This window comes from Symphalangus syndactylus, chromosome 6, assembly GCF_028878055.3.
Source record: "Symphalangus syndactylus isolate Jambi chromosome 6, NHGRI_mSymSyn1-v2.1_pri, whole genome shotgun sequence".
In the NCBI taxonomy this organism is placed as follows: domain Eukaryota; kingdom Metazoa; phylum Chordata; class Mammalia; order Primates; family Hylobatidae; genus Symphalangus; species Symphalangus syndactylus.
In genome coordinates, this window is record NC_072428.2 from 67,078,049 (window position 1) to 67,091,317 (window position 13,269).

General features: G+C 38.2%; 1 protein-coding gene across 3 annotated transcripts in view; it reads left to right on the forward strand.

Annotated features, from left to right (window-relative positions):
• The first annotated feature begins 229 nt into the window (after positions 1-229).
• EED (embryonic ectoderm development) overlaps positions 230-13,269 on the forward strand; it is a 35,467-nt gene continuing 22,427 nt past the window's right edge. The window contains exons 1-5 of one of the 3 annotated variants that reach the window (XM_055283159.2): positions 230-1,123; positions 6,058-6,210; positions 7,905-7,997; positions 11,266-11,331; positions 12,428-12,553. In XM_055283159.2, the coding sequence (XP_055139134.1) occupies positions 1,010-1,123; positions 6,058-6,210; positions 7,905-7,997; positions 11,266-11,331; positions 12,428-12,553 (552 nt within the window). In that variant the 5' untranslated portion in view covers positions 230-1,009. The remainder of the gene's footprint in view (positions 1,124-6,057; positions 6,211-7,904; positions 7,998-11,265; positions 11,332-12,427; positions 12,554-13,269) is intronic. The other 2 variants (XM_055283158.2, XM_055283161.2) reach the window with 2 other exon arrangements.

Consider the following 13,269-nt stretch of genomic DNA (forward strand, 5'->3'; position numbering starts at 1 on the left):
CTGTAACTCATTGGAGTCTAGTCTCATAATTTTAGGATATTTCTATTTAAGTCTTAACCACTATTGGTAGCAACGGGGAAGGATAATCATTCATTACAATAGATAGTCAACAGAATAAATATCCGGCAAGAATTTACGAAGCGTCTAAAGTATAATTCGGTAGCGCTTTGAAATCCACCCTGGGATTCGGAAACCGGGTAGAAAACTACCTGGTTCAGCAAACGAGAATTCAAACAGAGGAGGGGCTTGGAGGAGGCGGGTTTCGATGAACCCAGCGCAAGAGTACGCCACGGCGCCTGCGCATCCCCTGACGGGTACTTTCCATTCGCCAGATGGGGGAAGCCAGCGGGAAGCAGGTTACTGTTTTTGCATTTCTATCTTCAAGGAAGAATTAGGTTACGAATAGTTCCGTGAATAGTCAGGAAGCGCCGTCCTCCAAGTTCAAGATTAAGGAAACGTGGCATGCACAGCTAAAGCAAGAGGTGACGTCTTGTATCTTCCCCCGTTTCCTGGGACATTGGTGGTGTAGCCCATTCCACAGACTTTCGCTCCCTAGCAGCGGGTCGGAGATCGAAGGAACGGGCCAATTGCGGCTGAAACGTCTTTGGAAGGAGGAAGGGGGTGAGGGAGCATCCCTTTGAGTTTCGCTGCTTCTCGAGGCGGTGGTGGGAAGGGAGACATACTTAATACTGCCCTCTTAATCCAACGGATCTTACACCGTGTAGACTGCCGGGAGGGCGGCGGGAAAAGGGCAAGACGGGAGTTGGGGAAGGGAAGGAGCCAGGAAGCCGCGCGGGAGGGCGCGCGCGCGCGCCCCTTTTTCAGCAGTGTGGCGGGGTCGCACGCACGCCCGCCTCGGCGGCTGGGCGCGATTTGCGACAGTGGGGGGGGCGGTGGAGGTGGCGGCGGCAGCGGCAACTTTGCGGCAAGCTCGGGCCGGGCTTGCTTGACGGCGGTGTGGCGGAGGCCCCGCCCCAGGCGGCAGGAACCTGGAGGGAGGCGGAGGAATATGTCCGAGAGGGAAGTGTCGACTGCGCCGGCGGGAACAGACATGCCTGCGGCCAAGAAGCAGAAGCTGAGCAGTGACGAGAACAGCAACCCAGACCTCTCTGGAGACGAGAATGTAAGTGTAGCTCCTGGCAGTTACGAGACTCCGAAGTGAAAGTTTTAAATTCTTTTAAAACGGGGGGCGCGGGGACGAGCGGGCTGCTGTGGGGGGAGGGAGAGGTGTCACTCAGGAAAACGCGGGCGTGCGGGAGAAAATCGAAATTGCCTACGGGGATTTTGATGTGGGGTCGAGAGCAAGCAGGAACTAGGCGAAGGAGAGTGGTTCTAGTGATTGCGTGGGTCTGAGAGGTCTGCCCTGAAATCAGTTTGCATGTGATGGGGAGTGTTTTTGCCTTTGGGGAGATTTAAGGGGAGAGTGCGGGTCTGAGATTCTAGTAGTTTAAAAGGCACGTTAGGGACTTTTCTAAGAAAGTTGGAAGGACGGGGCAGAGTTAGGGACCCTGTTAAAGGAGCGTAAGGGTTGTCACTCTAAGACCCTTGTGGAATTTTCAGGATGGAAAGTGATCTTCGATTTGCGGAGTTTGGAAGACTTTATTAAAGGGAGTTTTGTGTCTGCCTCCGTCCTGTCCGCGGAGACCCGGTGCGCCTGAAGGTCGCCTTTTCTGTAGGAGGAGCCGAATTGAGAGGGTCAATTTTTGATTTGGGGGTGGGGAGTGACTACCTTTGAGGAAGTAAGAGTGGATGATTTCTTCTTTGAACGTTTTTACTTAAGTTAAAGTTGAGGGGGGTGGCGACCTGGAAGATTTTAGGCAATGGTGGTATAGGCAGATGTATTTAAGTGTGGGCTCCTGGCTTCGCCAAGTGCGAGATGTTTTGCAATCAGATTTTTTTTTAAGCTCTGAAATGGATATTCGTAATCATTCGGTACCAACATTTAACCCAACTGAGTTTTAATTGACTCGCCAGTAACAGCCGAATTGACATAAATAAGTTTTCAGTTTCATGTTTTAGGTCGATAACCAGTAAGGTCAACGAAATATCTTGACAATTTATTCAAAGATACTACTCCAAAATGTGATTCTCCTTCTCATGATATATAACAACTTGTGAATATCTTTTAAAAATCCTTAAAATGTTTCGGAAGAGTGGCGTAAGCTCTTCATTTTCTCAGTTTGGCTAGTTTTAGGAATAAATGTTACATCTTCTACACGCAGTTTCTAAATTCTGTCATAATTCCTAGCTGAAACATATAATGGTGTCATAACTAAGATTTTCACGGAAAAGATGGGAAAGGATTCTTTTTGCAGAGACAAGATATACTTGGGATTGTCAGTTTATGGGATCTTAGACTTGAAATTTCGGGAAAGCTTGGGTATTGTTACTTTTGTATTTTTCCCCCGATTGTGCGCCCCAATCTCACTGTACATTGGGATCTAACATTTTTTACCCTCTTCTTTTTATTATTTGGAGACCGTTCATTTTATTTCTGCGTTTTCTTAAATTTCTCTAGGCAGATGAGAGTATTAAGAGCACAGATGCTGGATCCAAGTGATAGGTTAAAATTTCTGTTCCATTAGCTTGACCTCGAGCAAAAGACTGACATAATTGTCTTAGTTTCTTAAAAATGAGGATGGTGGTGTGTGGTATTTACCTCATAGAGTATTTGTAAGCATTAAATGAGTTAATATAGCTAAAGTACTAAGAAGAGTGTCTGCCCCATAATAAGTACTATACACGTGTTATTTATTTATAATAATTACTACTACTAATTTTATGATTACATAGAATAATGTTTCTGGCCCTTCCACAAACTTAATAATCAGGCAAAATATAATGAAACTGTCAGACCTGTTTAGAACGAAGAAACTTGCAGAGGACAAAATAAAGCTTATTTTCTTCTTGCAGACCCTTAAAGGAAAGCATATTCTTTGCTGCAATTTTAAAGCTGTTCAAGACCAAATGATTGGATTAGTTTTGTTTTGGTTCCTCCATTTGGATAGACTTAATTTTGTGTGTGCGTGCGCATGCCTTGGAAGCCTTAATCTTGTAGAGTCTTCTCAAAATAACATTTTCAGATGTATGAAATACAGGATATGAGGTTGCAAACAATTCAATTATAAAATTGTACACCATGTTATAAAATATTTCTAAAACAAATTTTAGATGTAGTACTATACTATATGTACTTTATTAGCACATGAAGTAACAAGATCTAGCAGCGGGTCTGATAGTAGTGATGGGTATAAACACTTTTTCGAAGTATAATATAAAAATACTTGATTTCCATTGGTGACAGAGTCACAACTTCAGTAACATTAAGCATGTGTTACCTAGATAATAATAGAAGGAAGTGCTAAATTTTAAAGGTGGCAAAAATTAAGATGCAATTTTTTTTCCCCATTTGAGTTCACAAGCCTTCTGAATTTCATCCATGTACCCCTGACTTAGGGGCAGTAGTAAGGTAAGGGAGTAGAGAACATCGTATAAAAATGAGTTTAGAAAAGATAAGGGCAATAGTCTTACTCTTGAGGGAGCCAAATAATGGCAAAAGGCCAAAGCAGATGGGGGAGGAATATGTTTTTGTGTTAGAGTTAAGGTAACCTGAGCAGTTACTGTTAATGTGAGTCAGAGAATTATAGGCACATATTTTAAATTTATTGTATGTGTTATCTGCCATTTTATTGAACTTTTTGAGATCATATGACTGCAGAGTAGTTGGCTTCTGCAAGGGTACTAATGGATGCCTTGGTAGTAAGATCAGAGGGCTGAATCTGGAGACTTGTCTTTTTGCTTAAGCAAAAGCAAAGATGCAGGGCATCCCTGTGGCATGATGCAGGTGCAAATTACTGCCCTGTGTCTGTTTCCTCGTTGGGCAAGTGAAGATGGTAGTACCATGTCTGTTGCACAGTATCATTCTTTACTTTGAGAAGGGAACAGGATGGAGGTCAGCCTGTACATATATTAGACACTCAGCAAAGACTTGATTTTAGTTTAAAGATAAAATGGAAGCATGGTGGCTGTATTATATTTTCATTTGATTCCATCTTGATTTGCCTTGGGAGGAGATGGGTAAATTAAGTGGTCAGAAGTAAAATAAGCAACGTGCCCTATTAACGAGTGTTTTGTGTGGCCTCTTTATTGGCAGCTTTATTGGCCAGGATGTAAAGAAACTGATATGTAAAAATGTCTTAGAGTTTTTAAAATTTCATTTCTCTAGTGTTAAAAAGTAATTTTACAGAAAAAATGGCAAGTGAACACATGTTAAAACTTTTACTCAGAGGGAACCAGGCAAATATGATACAGTAATAGTTAACCCGCAAAATCAAAACAGTACAAATTTATTAATATATGGAGTAAAGGAATGGAGAGATGAATTCCAAATGGAGACAGAAACTTTTTTTTCCCTTGAGTGGAAGGGAAGACATTTTGAACCTCTACTGTAGAGACAAAATTTACATGTCTATCAGTTATACATAATGAAAAAAGAGTTGTGGCTGGGTGCAGTGGCTTACACCTGTAATCCCAGCACTTTAGGTGGCTGAGGTGGGAGGATCCTTTGAGTCCAGGAGTTTGAGACCAGCCCGGGCAACATGGTGAAACTCTGTCTCTACCAAAAATTAGCTGGGTATGGTGGCCAGCTCCTGTTGTCCCAGCTACTCAGGAGGCTAAGGTGGGGGTAATATCACTTGAGTCTGGGAAGTGGAGGTTGCATTTAACCAAGGACGGAGTGGGCAACAGAGGGAGAGCCTGTCTCAAAAAAGAGTTGTAAGATAGCTCAAAGACATAGTGGAGGGCTATAGTCTGGTAACTTGGAAGGGTGTGCTATATAGATAATGCATAGTTCTCCACTGAGATACGGAATTGTTTTCTGCATTTGATTTTAATTATGTGAATACAACTGAAAAGGTGGAGAGAAAAAGAGATTAAAATACCGCATTTTCTGTTTCTGTAAAGACTAATGATATTTACATTAAATTGCAATTCAAATATTTGTTGAGTACCTACTGCTTGCTACCCACCTATTATTTCATTTATAATAATTTTTAACCTTCTATATAAAACCAACTTTAGGAAGCAATAATTTAGAAATAGCCTCTAAAGCAGTGTTTCCTAGGCTGTTTAATAGGCATTTCATGGAAAAAAAGGCTTCCTCTGGAATGTATTTTAGAACTGCTGCCCTAAGGTCATAGATTAAATAAATCTTTTCTTTCCAAAGGAGACATTGGAATCTGTAATCAGGAGGTAGTGGAATCCTCTTCTGAGATTAGAGAGCTGAGATTAGAGGGCCACTCGTGTGTGAGATAAGGTATGAATTAGGAGAATTTTCAAGGTTTCCTGCAGTCATTTCTTTTTTTTTTTTTGGAAGGATTTACTTTAATTGTGATTGAGAGTCTCTGGAGTTCTGGTTTATGAGTATTATTATTACTTTAGAACAATGAGACAGTTTTAACTTGTAAATAGCATAGAATATATGTAGCACTTTTAAAAAATTTTAAATGGTTTGCGTTATAAGCAGAATTTGAATAACAGGATTTTAAAAAGTGACAGCTAATGTAGAAGCCATTAGCACTGCTGCTTCAAACGGCTCCCCAGCTCCATGCTCCGGACTGAGCAGCAGTCAAATACATTATGAAGACATATACATCAGTCAGATTTAAGAGTCACAGCTTTGGGGTGGAATTACCAGCCAAGAGACCAGTTAGGCTTTTTTAACACTACCAGTACCTTTTGTAAAGAGCTGTAAAGATTCACTGATACAGTGTATTAAAGTGACTGGAACAGACCAGTGCCTTATTAAAGACAATATTACTCTTCCATTATTCTCATTAGTATTTATTTCATTTTCATTTTTGCTGAAATATAAAATATCTACAAACCTTCTAACGTGTAGCTGGATTATGTTTATCCTTATGTGGAGGCAAGAATACATTTTTTTCTTCTTGCAGAAATTATTTCTCTTAAGTCAGTCAGCATCTTCCCAGTAGAGTTACTTACTGCTAAAAACAGTATTGCTGTTTCATGTAATTTTTCCTCACTTACTGCTTACAGGATGACGCTGTCAGTATAGAAAGTGGTACAAACACTGAACGCCCTGATACACCTACAAACACACCAAATGCACCTGGAAGGAAAAGTTGGGGAAAGGGAAAATGGAAGTCAAAGAAATGCAAATATTCTTTCAAATGTGTAAATAGTCTCAAGGTATGTGCAAAAAAAGATCCTTTGGGGTGAATGCTAGGCTTCAGAAATTATTTCTCTGTGGCACGCATTTCGTACTCAGGATACTCTGTCAAGTTGTAAATATTTTAAAGTTACAGTGTTTTGAAGGGTTTTTTTTTTTTTGTAGTTCATACTGCATATCTATTTTAGTCCATCCCATGTTTAGTTTTTTGGTTTTGTTTTTTGTTTTAATTTAAATATGTGACACTGAGTGTTGCAGGATGTTTTTGATTTATTGTTTGCATTCAAATTAAAGATTTGGGTAACTATTACTCTTTATATTTTAGTAAAACTTAAAAAGCATAAGCCACTTCTGGCATCAGTTTTTAAAAAGAACTGAATGTAACCCATTAACTTTGAGTAAGTATAAATTGAAATAGATGTTTTACTTTGTACAGTTTCTGTCTTTTGTTTTATTTGTAACTGTTTTCAAAGAAAAAGGTGTAAAACATTTTTAAACTTTTTAATATTAAATATTTAGGGAAAAGGGGGTTTCGGTTATTTAATGTGTCCCCAATAGTATTTTTATTTACTTTATAAAAAGGGTTACTGGTGTTTAAGATACTTTCTTTTATATATGTCCAGTTTGTTTTTTAAATGTAAGGTTATTTTTTTCTATACTGAGGAAAAATGTCTATTATCTCTTACCTAGGTAGGTTACAACCTTTTCTAAATATCCAAATGTATTTTTTTATAAGTAAAGTCTTGGGAAAGCATAAGAAGCTATGACTGTATGACATTTTTCTGTCTGTATAGCAAAAATTCGATGCTCAGTGTGTCAGATTTTGCTCCTGTAAAAGGAGAGAAATTAATCTCAGCATACTTTTTAAAAGTCAGTTATAGTTTCATGTGCATATTTATTTACATTAACGTACTACTGTTAGGTACTGTACCTGGAAGATGTTTTTAGCTGCCTTTTATACTTAAGGCCATATTTCAAAATCCTAAAGCTGTGGCTTTTCAAATGATGAGAAAATGAAAGTCGTACTTTAAAAGTGAAAACAGTGCCTTAAACTGAACATGAAAGTCGGTGTTAAATGCCAGAAGATGGTCAGTAAAATCCTACAGCTGAAAAATAACTGTGAACAAAAGCGAATAATTGTTCTTTGTACATCTCCTATAGCCTCCTGGTAACTGTGCAGTTAGAGTTTATTTCTTCCCCTAGTCCCCAGTTCAGATATTCTCATTCTGACTAACAGAAAACAGTGATTTGAATGGAGTCTGCTATGCTTCACTTTACAAGGGAAAAATTTAGCCTTGTAAAATTTAGTGAATGCCAGAGAAGCTATTAAGGCCATCTGTTAATTTCCTATTTCAGAAAAATAAATTGTGTCCTTTTGTGTCCACCAAAATTATCCAGTCTATTGTGATTCAGAATATGATTGGCTTAAGAAAATAAAAGGCAAATATTATAAGTGTTTTCATAGGTAAGTGGTTATTACCTAACTTGTGATTTCAGCCTTTGATTGTGATAAAACTTTATCATACACAATATTTTAAAATGTGAAAACTAGACTAGTAGACATCTTTTAATTTTAGTGTCAAAAATTACCTTATGTATAATACACAAAATAATGTATCGCATTTTGGAAAAAAGAAGGGGATAGGTTAGTTTACTATCATTTTCTGGTTTGTAAGATACATTAATTTTTTCTTATTTCATGATTATTTTATAGGAAGATCATAACCAACCATTGTTTGGAGTTCAATTTAACTGGCACAGTAAAGAAGGAGATCCATTAGTGTTTGCAACTGTAGGAAGCAACAGAGTGAGTGTTAAGGGGTCCATTTAGTATTTGGCTTGATTTCCAGATCTGGTGTTAATGTAATATTGAAATAGAATAATTTCAAAGTACATTTTGTGAAGCTGGTTTAACAATATGATTCTTTCATGTAAGAGTGAAGCTTTCTAGAAATTAATTAAAACTAGTATGCATGGCTGAAAATACATCTTTATTTAATATATTACCCCTAATTATTTATGAAACAGGTTTTATACTTGTGTTTGTCTTCATAAATATTTGATTGAAAGAATTGGCGTTCTTTTTAAAGTGATTTTGGTATTTGTCATTCAAATAGTGTAAGAACTGGCTGTGATTTTTTAAAATTAAGGTAATGAATGGCTCTATAAATGAAGCATAAATCCAGTGGATTTAAATAAGTTATTGAGATGTTTTATTTGCAGTAAACATTTGCGTTTGCCTTTTGTTTTGTTTTGTTTTGAGACAGGTAGTGTTTGGTGGTGGTTTTTGTTGTTGTTGTTGTTGTTTGTTTTTGAAACAGAGTCTTACTCCTTCCTCCAGGATGGAGTACAGTGGCTAATCAAGGCTTACTGCAGCCTCAACTTCTGGGGCTCAGGTGATCCTCCCACGTCAGCCTTCTGAGTAGCTACAGGCATGCAGTACCATGCACTACCATCCCTGGCTAATTTTTTTTGTAGAGATAGGGTTTCACCATGTTGCCCATGCTGGTCTTGAGCTCTTGGGCTCAAGCAATCTACCTGCCTTGGCCTCCCAAAGAGCTGGGACTGCAGTCATGAGCCACCATGTCCAGCCTTTTAAGGAAATTTTATAATGACATGTAAGGCTCTAGGCCTTTTACTATTTGACAAGGTCAATTCATTGAAACTCTAAATATTTTTAAGTTACCACTGAAGTTGATAACATGAAATAATAGCTTTTTTTCTTCTTTTTTTGGTGTTTAGCCAAATGTAGGTTTTAAGATAATGTAGTCTGCTTATAGTTGTTTAGTTCCTAGATTCTTTGAAAACAACAATTCAGAGGAAAAATTATGCGGTTTTAAGAAAAGGTTGAGGTTATTTTTTTTCCTAGTTGGGAATGTAGTCCATTAATTAAATTTGAATCCACTTTTAAGACACCACTGTAAACCTAAGTTAATATTTAGCTTTGATAGTATTATAATTGGTATAGTTTGTGCTCCAGTATGCTGATTGCAGTGTTTTAGGTTTTCTAACAAAAAAAATCCCTATTTTTATTTTAAGTGACATAAAGGGGTATCATATAGTTTACTGAATTATAAAAAGTTCTGCTGTTAGAATTTCTTTAAAAGGAAGAAAGAAAAAACAGTTATCACATAAGACATAATCAACCTAGTTAGCAGTCATATAAAGAATTTTTTTTGAACGTTAACATAGAGGAGATAATGAATTAATAGGTTGTGATGATATACAGGATCTTCAGAGGTCAGTACTATTATAAAATAATAATAGGTTTTTGCTAATGTGACTGACTATAAGCTATAAGAAAAATGGGGCCGGGCACAGTGGCTCACGCCTGTAATCCCAGCATTTTGGGAGGCTGAGGCAGGTGGATCACCTGAGGTCAGGAGTTTGAGACCAGCCTGACCAATGTGGTGAAACCCTGTCTCTACTAAAAATACAAAAATTAGCTGGGCGTGATGGCGGGTGCCTGTATTCTCAGCTATGCGGGAGGCTGAGGCAGGAGAATCACTTGAACCCGGGAGGCAGAGTTTGCAGTGAGCCGAGATCATGCCATTGCTCTCCAGTCTGGACGACAAGAGTGAAACTCCGTCTCAAAACCAAAAAAAAAAAAAAAAAAAAAGAAGAAAATGGAAAGAAATTTATAAAAGTTTAGTATTACAAAATTGTGTATGGTGTATGTATAGTTTTAATTTTAAAGTATGCAACAAATGAAAAGGGCTGTCATACATGTGAAAGTTAATATTTGATTATCTGTACCCATGAGAAAATAATTCATTAAGCAAATTGTAGACTTTTAAATATATAACTAGTATGTAAATACTCTAAAACTATCCAGATTTATTTTTATTTATTTATTTTTTTTTTTTGAGACGGAGTCTTGCTCTGTTGCCCAGGCTGGAGTGCAGTGGCGCGATCTCGGCTCACTGCAAGCTCCGCCTCCCAAGTTCACGCCATTCTCCTGCCTCAGCCTCCCGAGTAGCTGGGACTACAGGCGCCCGCCACCATGCCTGGCTAACTTTTGTATTTTTTTAGTAGAGACAGGGTTTCACCATGTTAGCCAGGATGGTCTCGATCTCCTGACCTTGTGATCCACCCGTCTATCCACCCGTCTCGGCCTCCTAAAGTGCTGGGATTACAGGCATGAGCCACTGCGCCCGGCCTGAATTTTTATTTTTTATGTTTTTTGGTTTTTTTTTTGAGACAGAGTCTCTCTCTGTTGCCCAGGCTGGAGTGCAGTGGTGCGATCTTGGCTCACTGCAACTTCTGCCTCCTGGGTTCTAGCGATTCTCCTGTCTCAGCCTCCCGAGTAGCTGGGACTACAGGCACATGCCACCACACCCACCTAATTTTTGTATTTTTAGTAGAGACGAGGTTTCACCGCGTTAGCTAGGATGGTCTTGATCTCCTGACCTTGCGATCCACCTGCCTCGGCCTCCCAAAGTGCTGGGATTAAAGACTTGAGCCACCGTGTCCGGACTTATTTTATTTTTTTTTTTGAGACAGAGTTTTGCTTTTGTTGCCAGGCTGGAGTGCAATGGTGCAATCTTGGCTCACTACAACCTCTGCCTCCCGGGTTTAAGTGATTCTCCTGCCTCAGCCTCCTGAGTAGCTGGGATTACAGGCGCGTGCCACCATGCTCAGCTAATTTTTGTATTTTTGGTAGAGACAGGGTTTCACCATGTTGGCCAGGATGGTCTTGATCTCTTGACCTCATGATCCACGTGCCTTGGCCTCCCAAAATGCTGGGATTACAGGCATGAGCCACCGCGCCCGGACTAATTTTTATTTTTTAATAGAGATGGGTTTTGCTATGTTGCCTAGGCAATTGAATGGATGAAATATAAGTTTAAAAGACTGGAAATCGAAACCACTATTACTGCAATATTTAATATACTCTGTGTATTATGTAAAACATTCAGCTTTATAATGGCTTCTTTAAGCTCACAGGAGGTATTTTAAGGCAGTAGTTTCTGTAGTATATTTAAGATATGATTGCGATTAAAGTATGTTTAAAAGTTGGAGAGAGTATGTTTCTATACTTGAGATGAAATTTACCATATTTTTATTTTCATTAGGTTACCTTGTATGAATGTCATTCACAAGGAGAAATCCGGTTGTTGCAGTCTTACGTGGATGCTGATGTATCCTTTCCTGGGTTTTTAATATCTTTAGTCAAAGGAATTTGTTTTCAATAAGTGCACCAAAACTTTTGTAAATTAATCAATTCCCTAAAGTTATTGTTCTTTCTTAACCTATTTCTTCACTATCAACCAAGAGAATCCTGGTATCTAGTTTTCCTGACCCTTAGAAATCCATTGTGGTATGTGTCAACTCAGCTAGGCAAAAAGAAAAAGAAAAAAATCCATTGTGGGATGGATGTGCTGGTTGGGTGCAGATGTCTATAGAGATAGGAGCGTTAGAAATCCAGTAATAGAAAATGTTAGCAAAGACTGGTTAAAACCTCCTTTTTCTTTGCCCTTGCCTAGAATATATCATTTCATTGTAGTTATAATGATGAACTTGGGTTGTGACTGGTAGTCATTCCAAGTATTTGATCAACGAAGCCTAGGAAGAAAAAAAAAGTTTAGAAAAAATATATATAAAAATAAAATAAAATAGGAAATGAAATATTGCAAAACAGGTTCATAAAGAAATGGAAAAATTTGAAAACCCCAAGAGTTAGAGCGGTGAAAGCTAAGTAATAAGATATTCCAGAACCATTGGAAAAACCTAGCAAACAAGACAAGGCAAGGACATTCAGTCTTCTCTAAAAGATATTGAAATGTGACCTGTTGTTGTATTGAGACTGTCTCACAAAGAAAAAAGTGGAAAACTGAATTGTTCTTTTTTAGATATTTATAGATGTATGGGGATAGAGCAGAGGTTAAACTACAGCTTGCAGGTTGGCCACCTGTTTTTGTAAAGTTTTGTTTTGAACACAACCATGCCCATTCATTTGTATATTGTCTGCAGTTATTTTGGTACTACAACTACAGAGTTGAGTAGTTGTACAAGCAGCTAAAGAGTAAACAAAATTGAGTGGAGAGACTGTAATTTTGTTTGATCATTTGTTATGGATTTTAGACCTCAAATCACCATTGTATATATTTGGTTGTATAAGGAAAATTGAGAACTTTTGTGTCAAAAACTTTAGCAGTTCTTTGTAAGTTTCTATTATAATTATTGACATGTTTCTTTTTCAAAAACATTATGTTTCTTAACTGTGGAATTTCTTAGGCTGATGAAAACTTTTACACTTGTGCATGGACCTATGATAGCAATACGAGCCATCCTCTGCTGGCTGTAGCTGGATCTAGAGGCATAATTAGGATAATTAATCCTATAACAATGCAGTGTATAAAGGTGGGTTTTCTGGTTAAATTGTAGATCTGCTTCTTTTGAATCCACACCTGTAAAAACTTGTAATGTTAAATTTAAAACTAATGGTATGAATGTAACATTTCTCATTTGATTTGTACTTTTCTTACTGCTCTCTTTAGATGAGTCTTTTGAGACCTTTGTCACATTTGGGTAATGTAAATTAAGGAATAAGTAGGAAAATGTTAATATTTGTAGTGTTTTCTTCTTAAATAATTTCCTTCCTTCACCCTTGTCATGGTTTGCTTTGGGAGGCTCTAAATGAACAATAAGAGCGAGTCCATTTTCCAAGATGCCTAAACTGGAGGGGTGTTATCAAAGAGACCTTGTTAACAAACATAAAGGTGAAGCCTAGGAAGTTGATAAGAAGACGGGTTTTTCAAATCACTTTCATCAGCTGTTTTTAACTTGGGGCCACATCAAACTTTCCTGAAGATCTTTAAAACCCTAAGCATATTGGAGCCTCCGCTAATCCGATCAGAATATCTGCAGGTGGAGTTCTGAGTATCTTTTTTTTTTTTTTGCTTTTTTTTTTGTTCTGAGACAGGTTCTCACTCCTTTGCCCGGGCTGGAATGTAGTGGCATGATTATAGCTCACTGCAGCCCGTCTCCTGGGCTCAAGCGATCCTCCCATCTCAGCCTCTCAAGTAGCTGGGGCCAATTTTTAATTTTTGTGTGTGTGTGTATGAAGATAGGGTCTT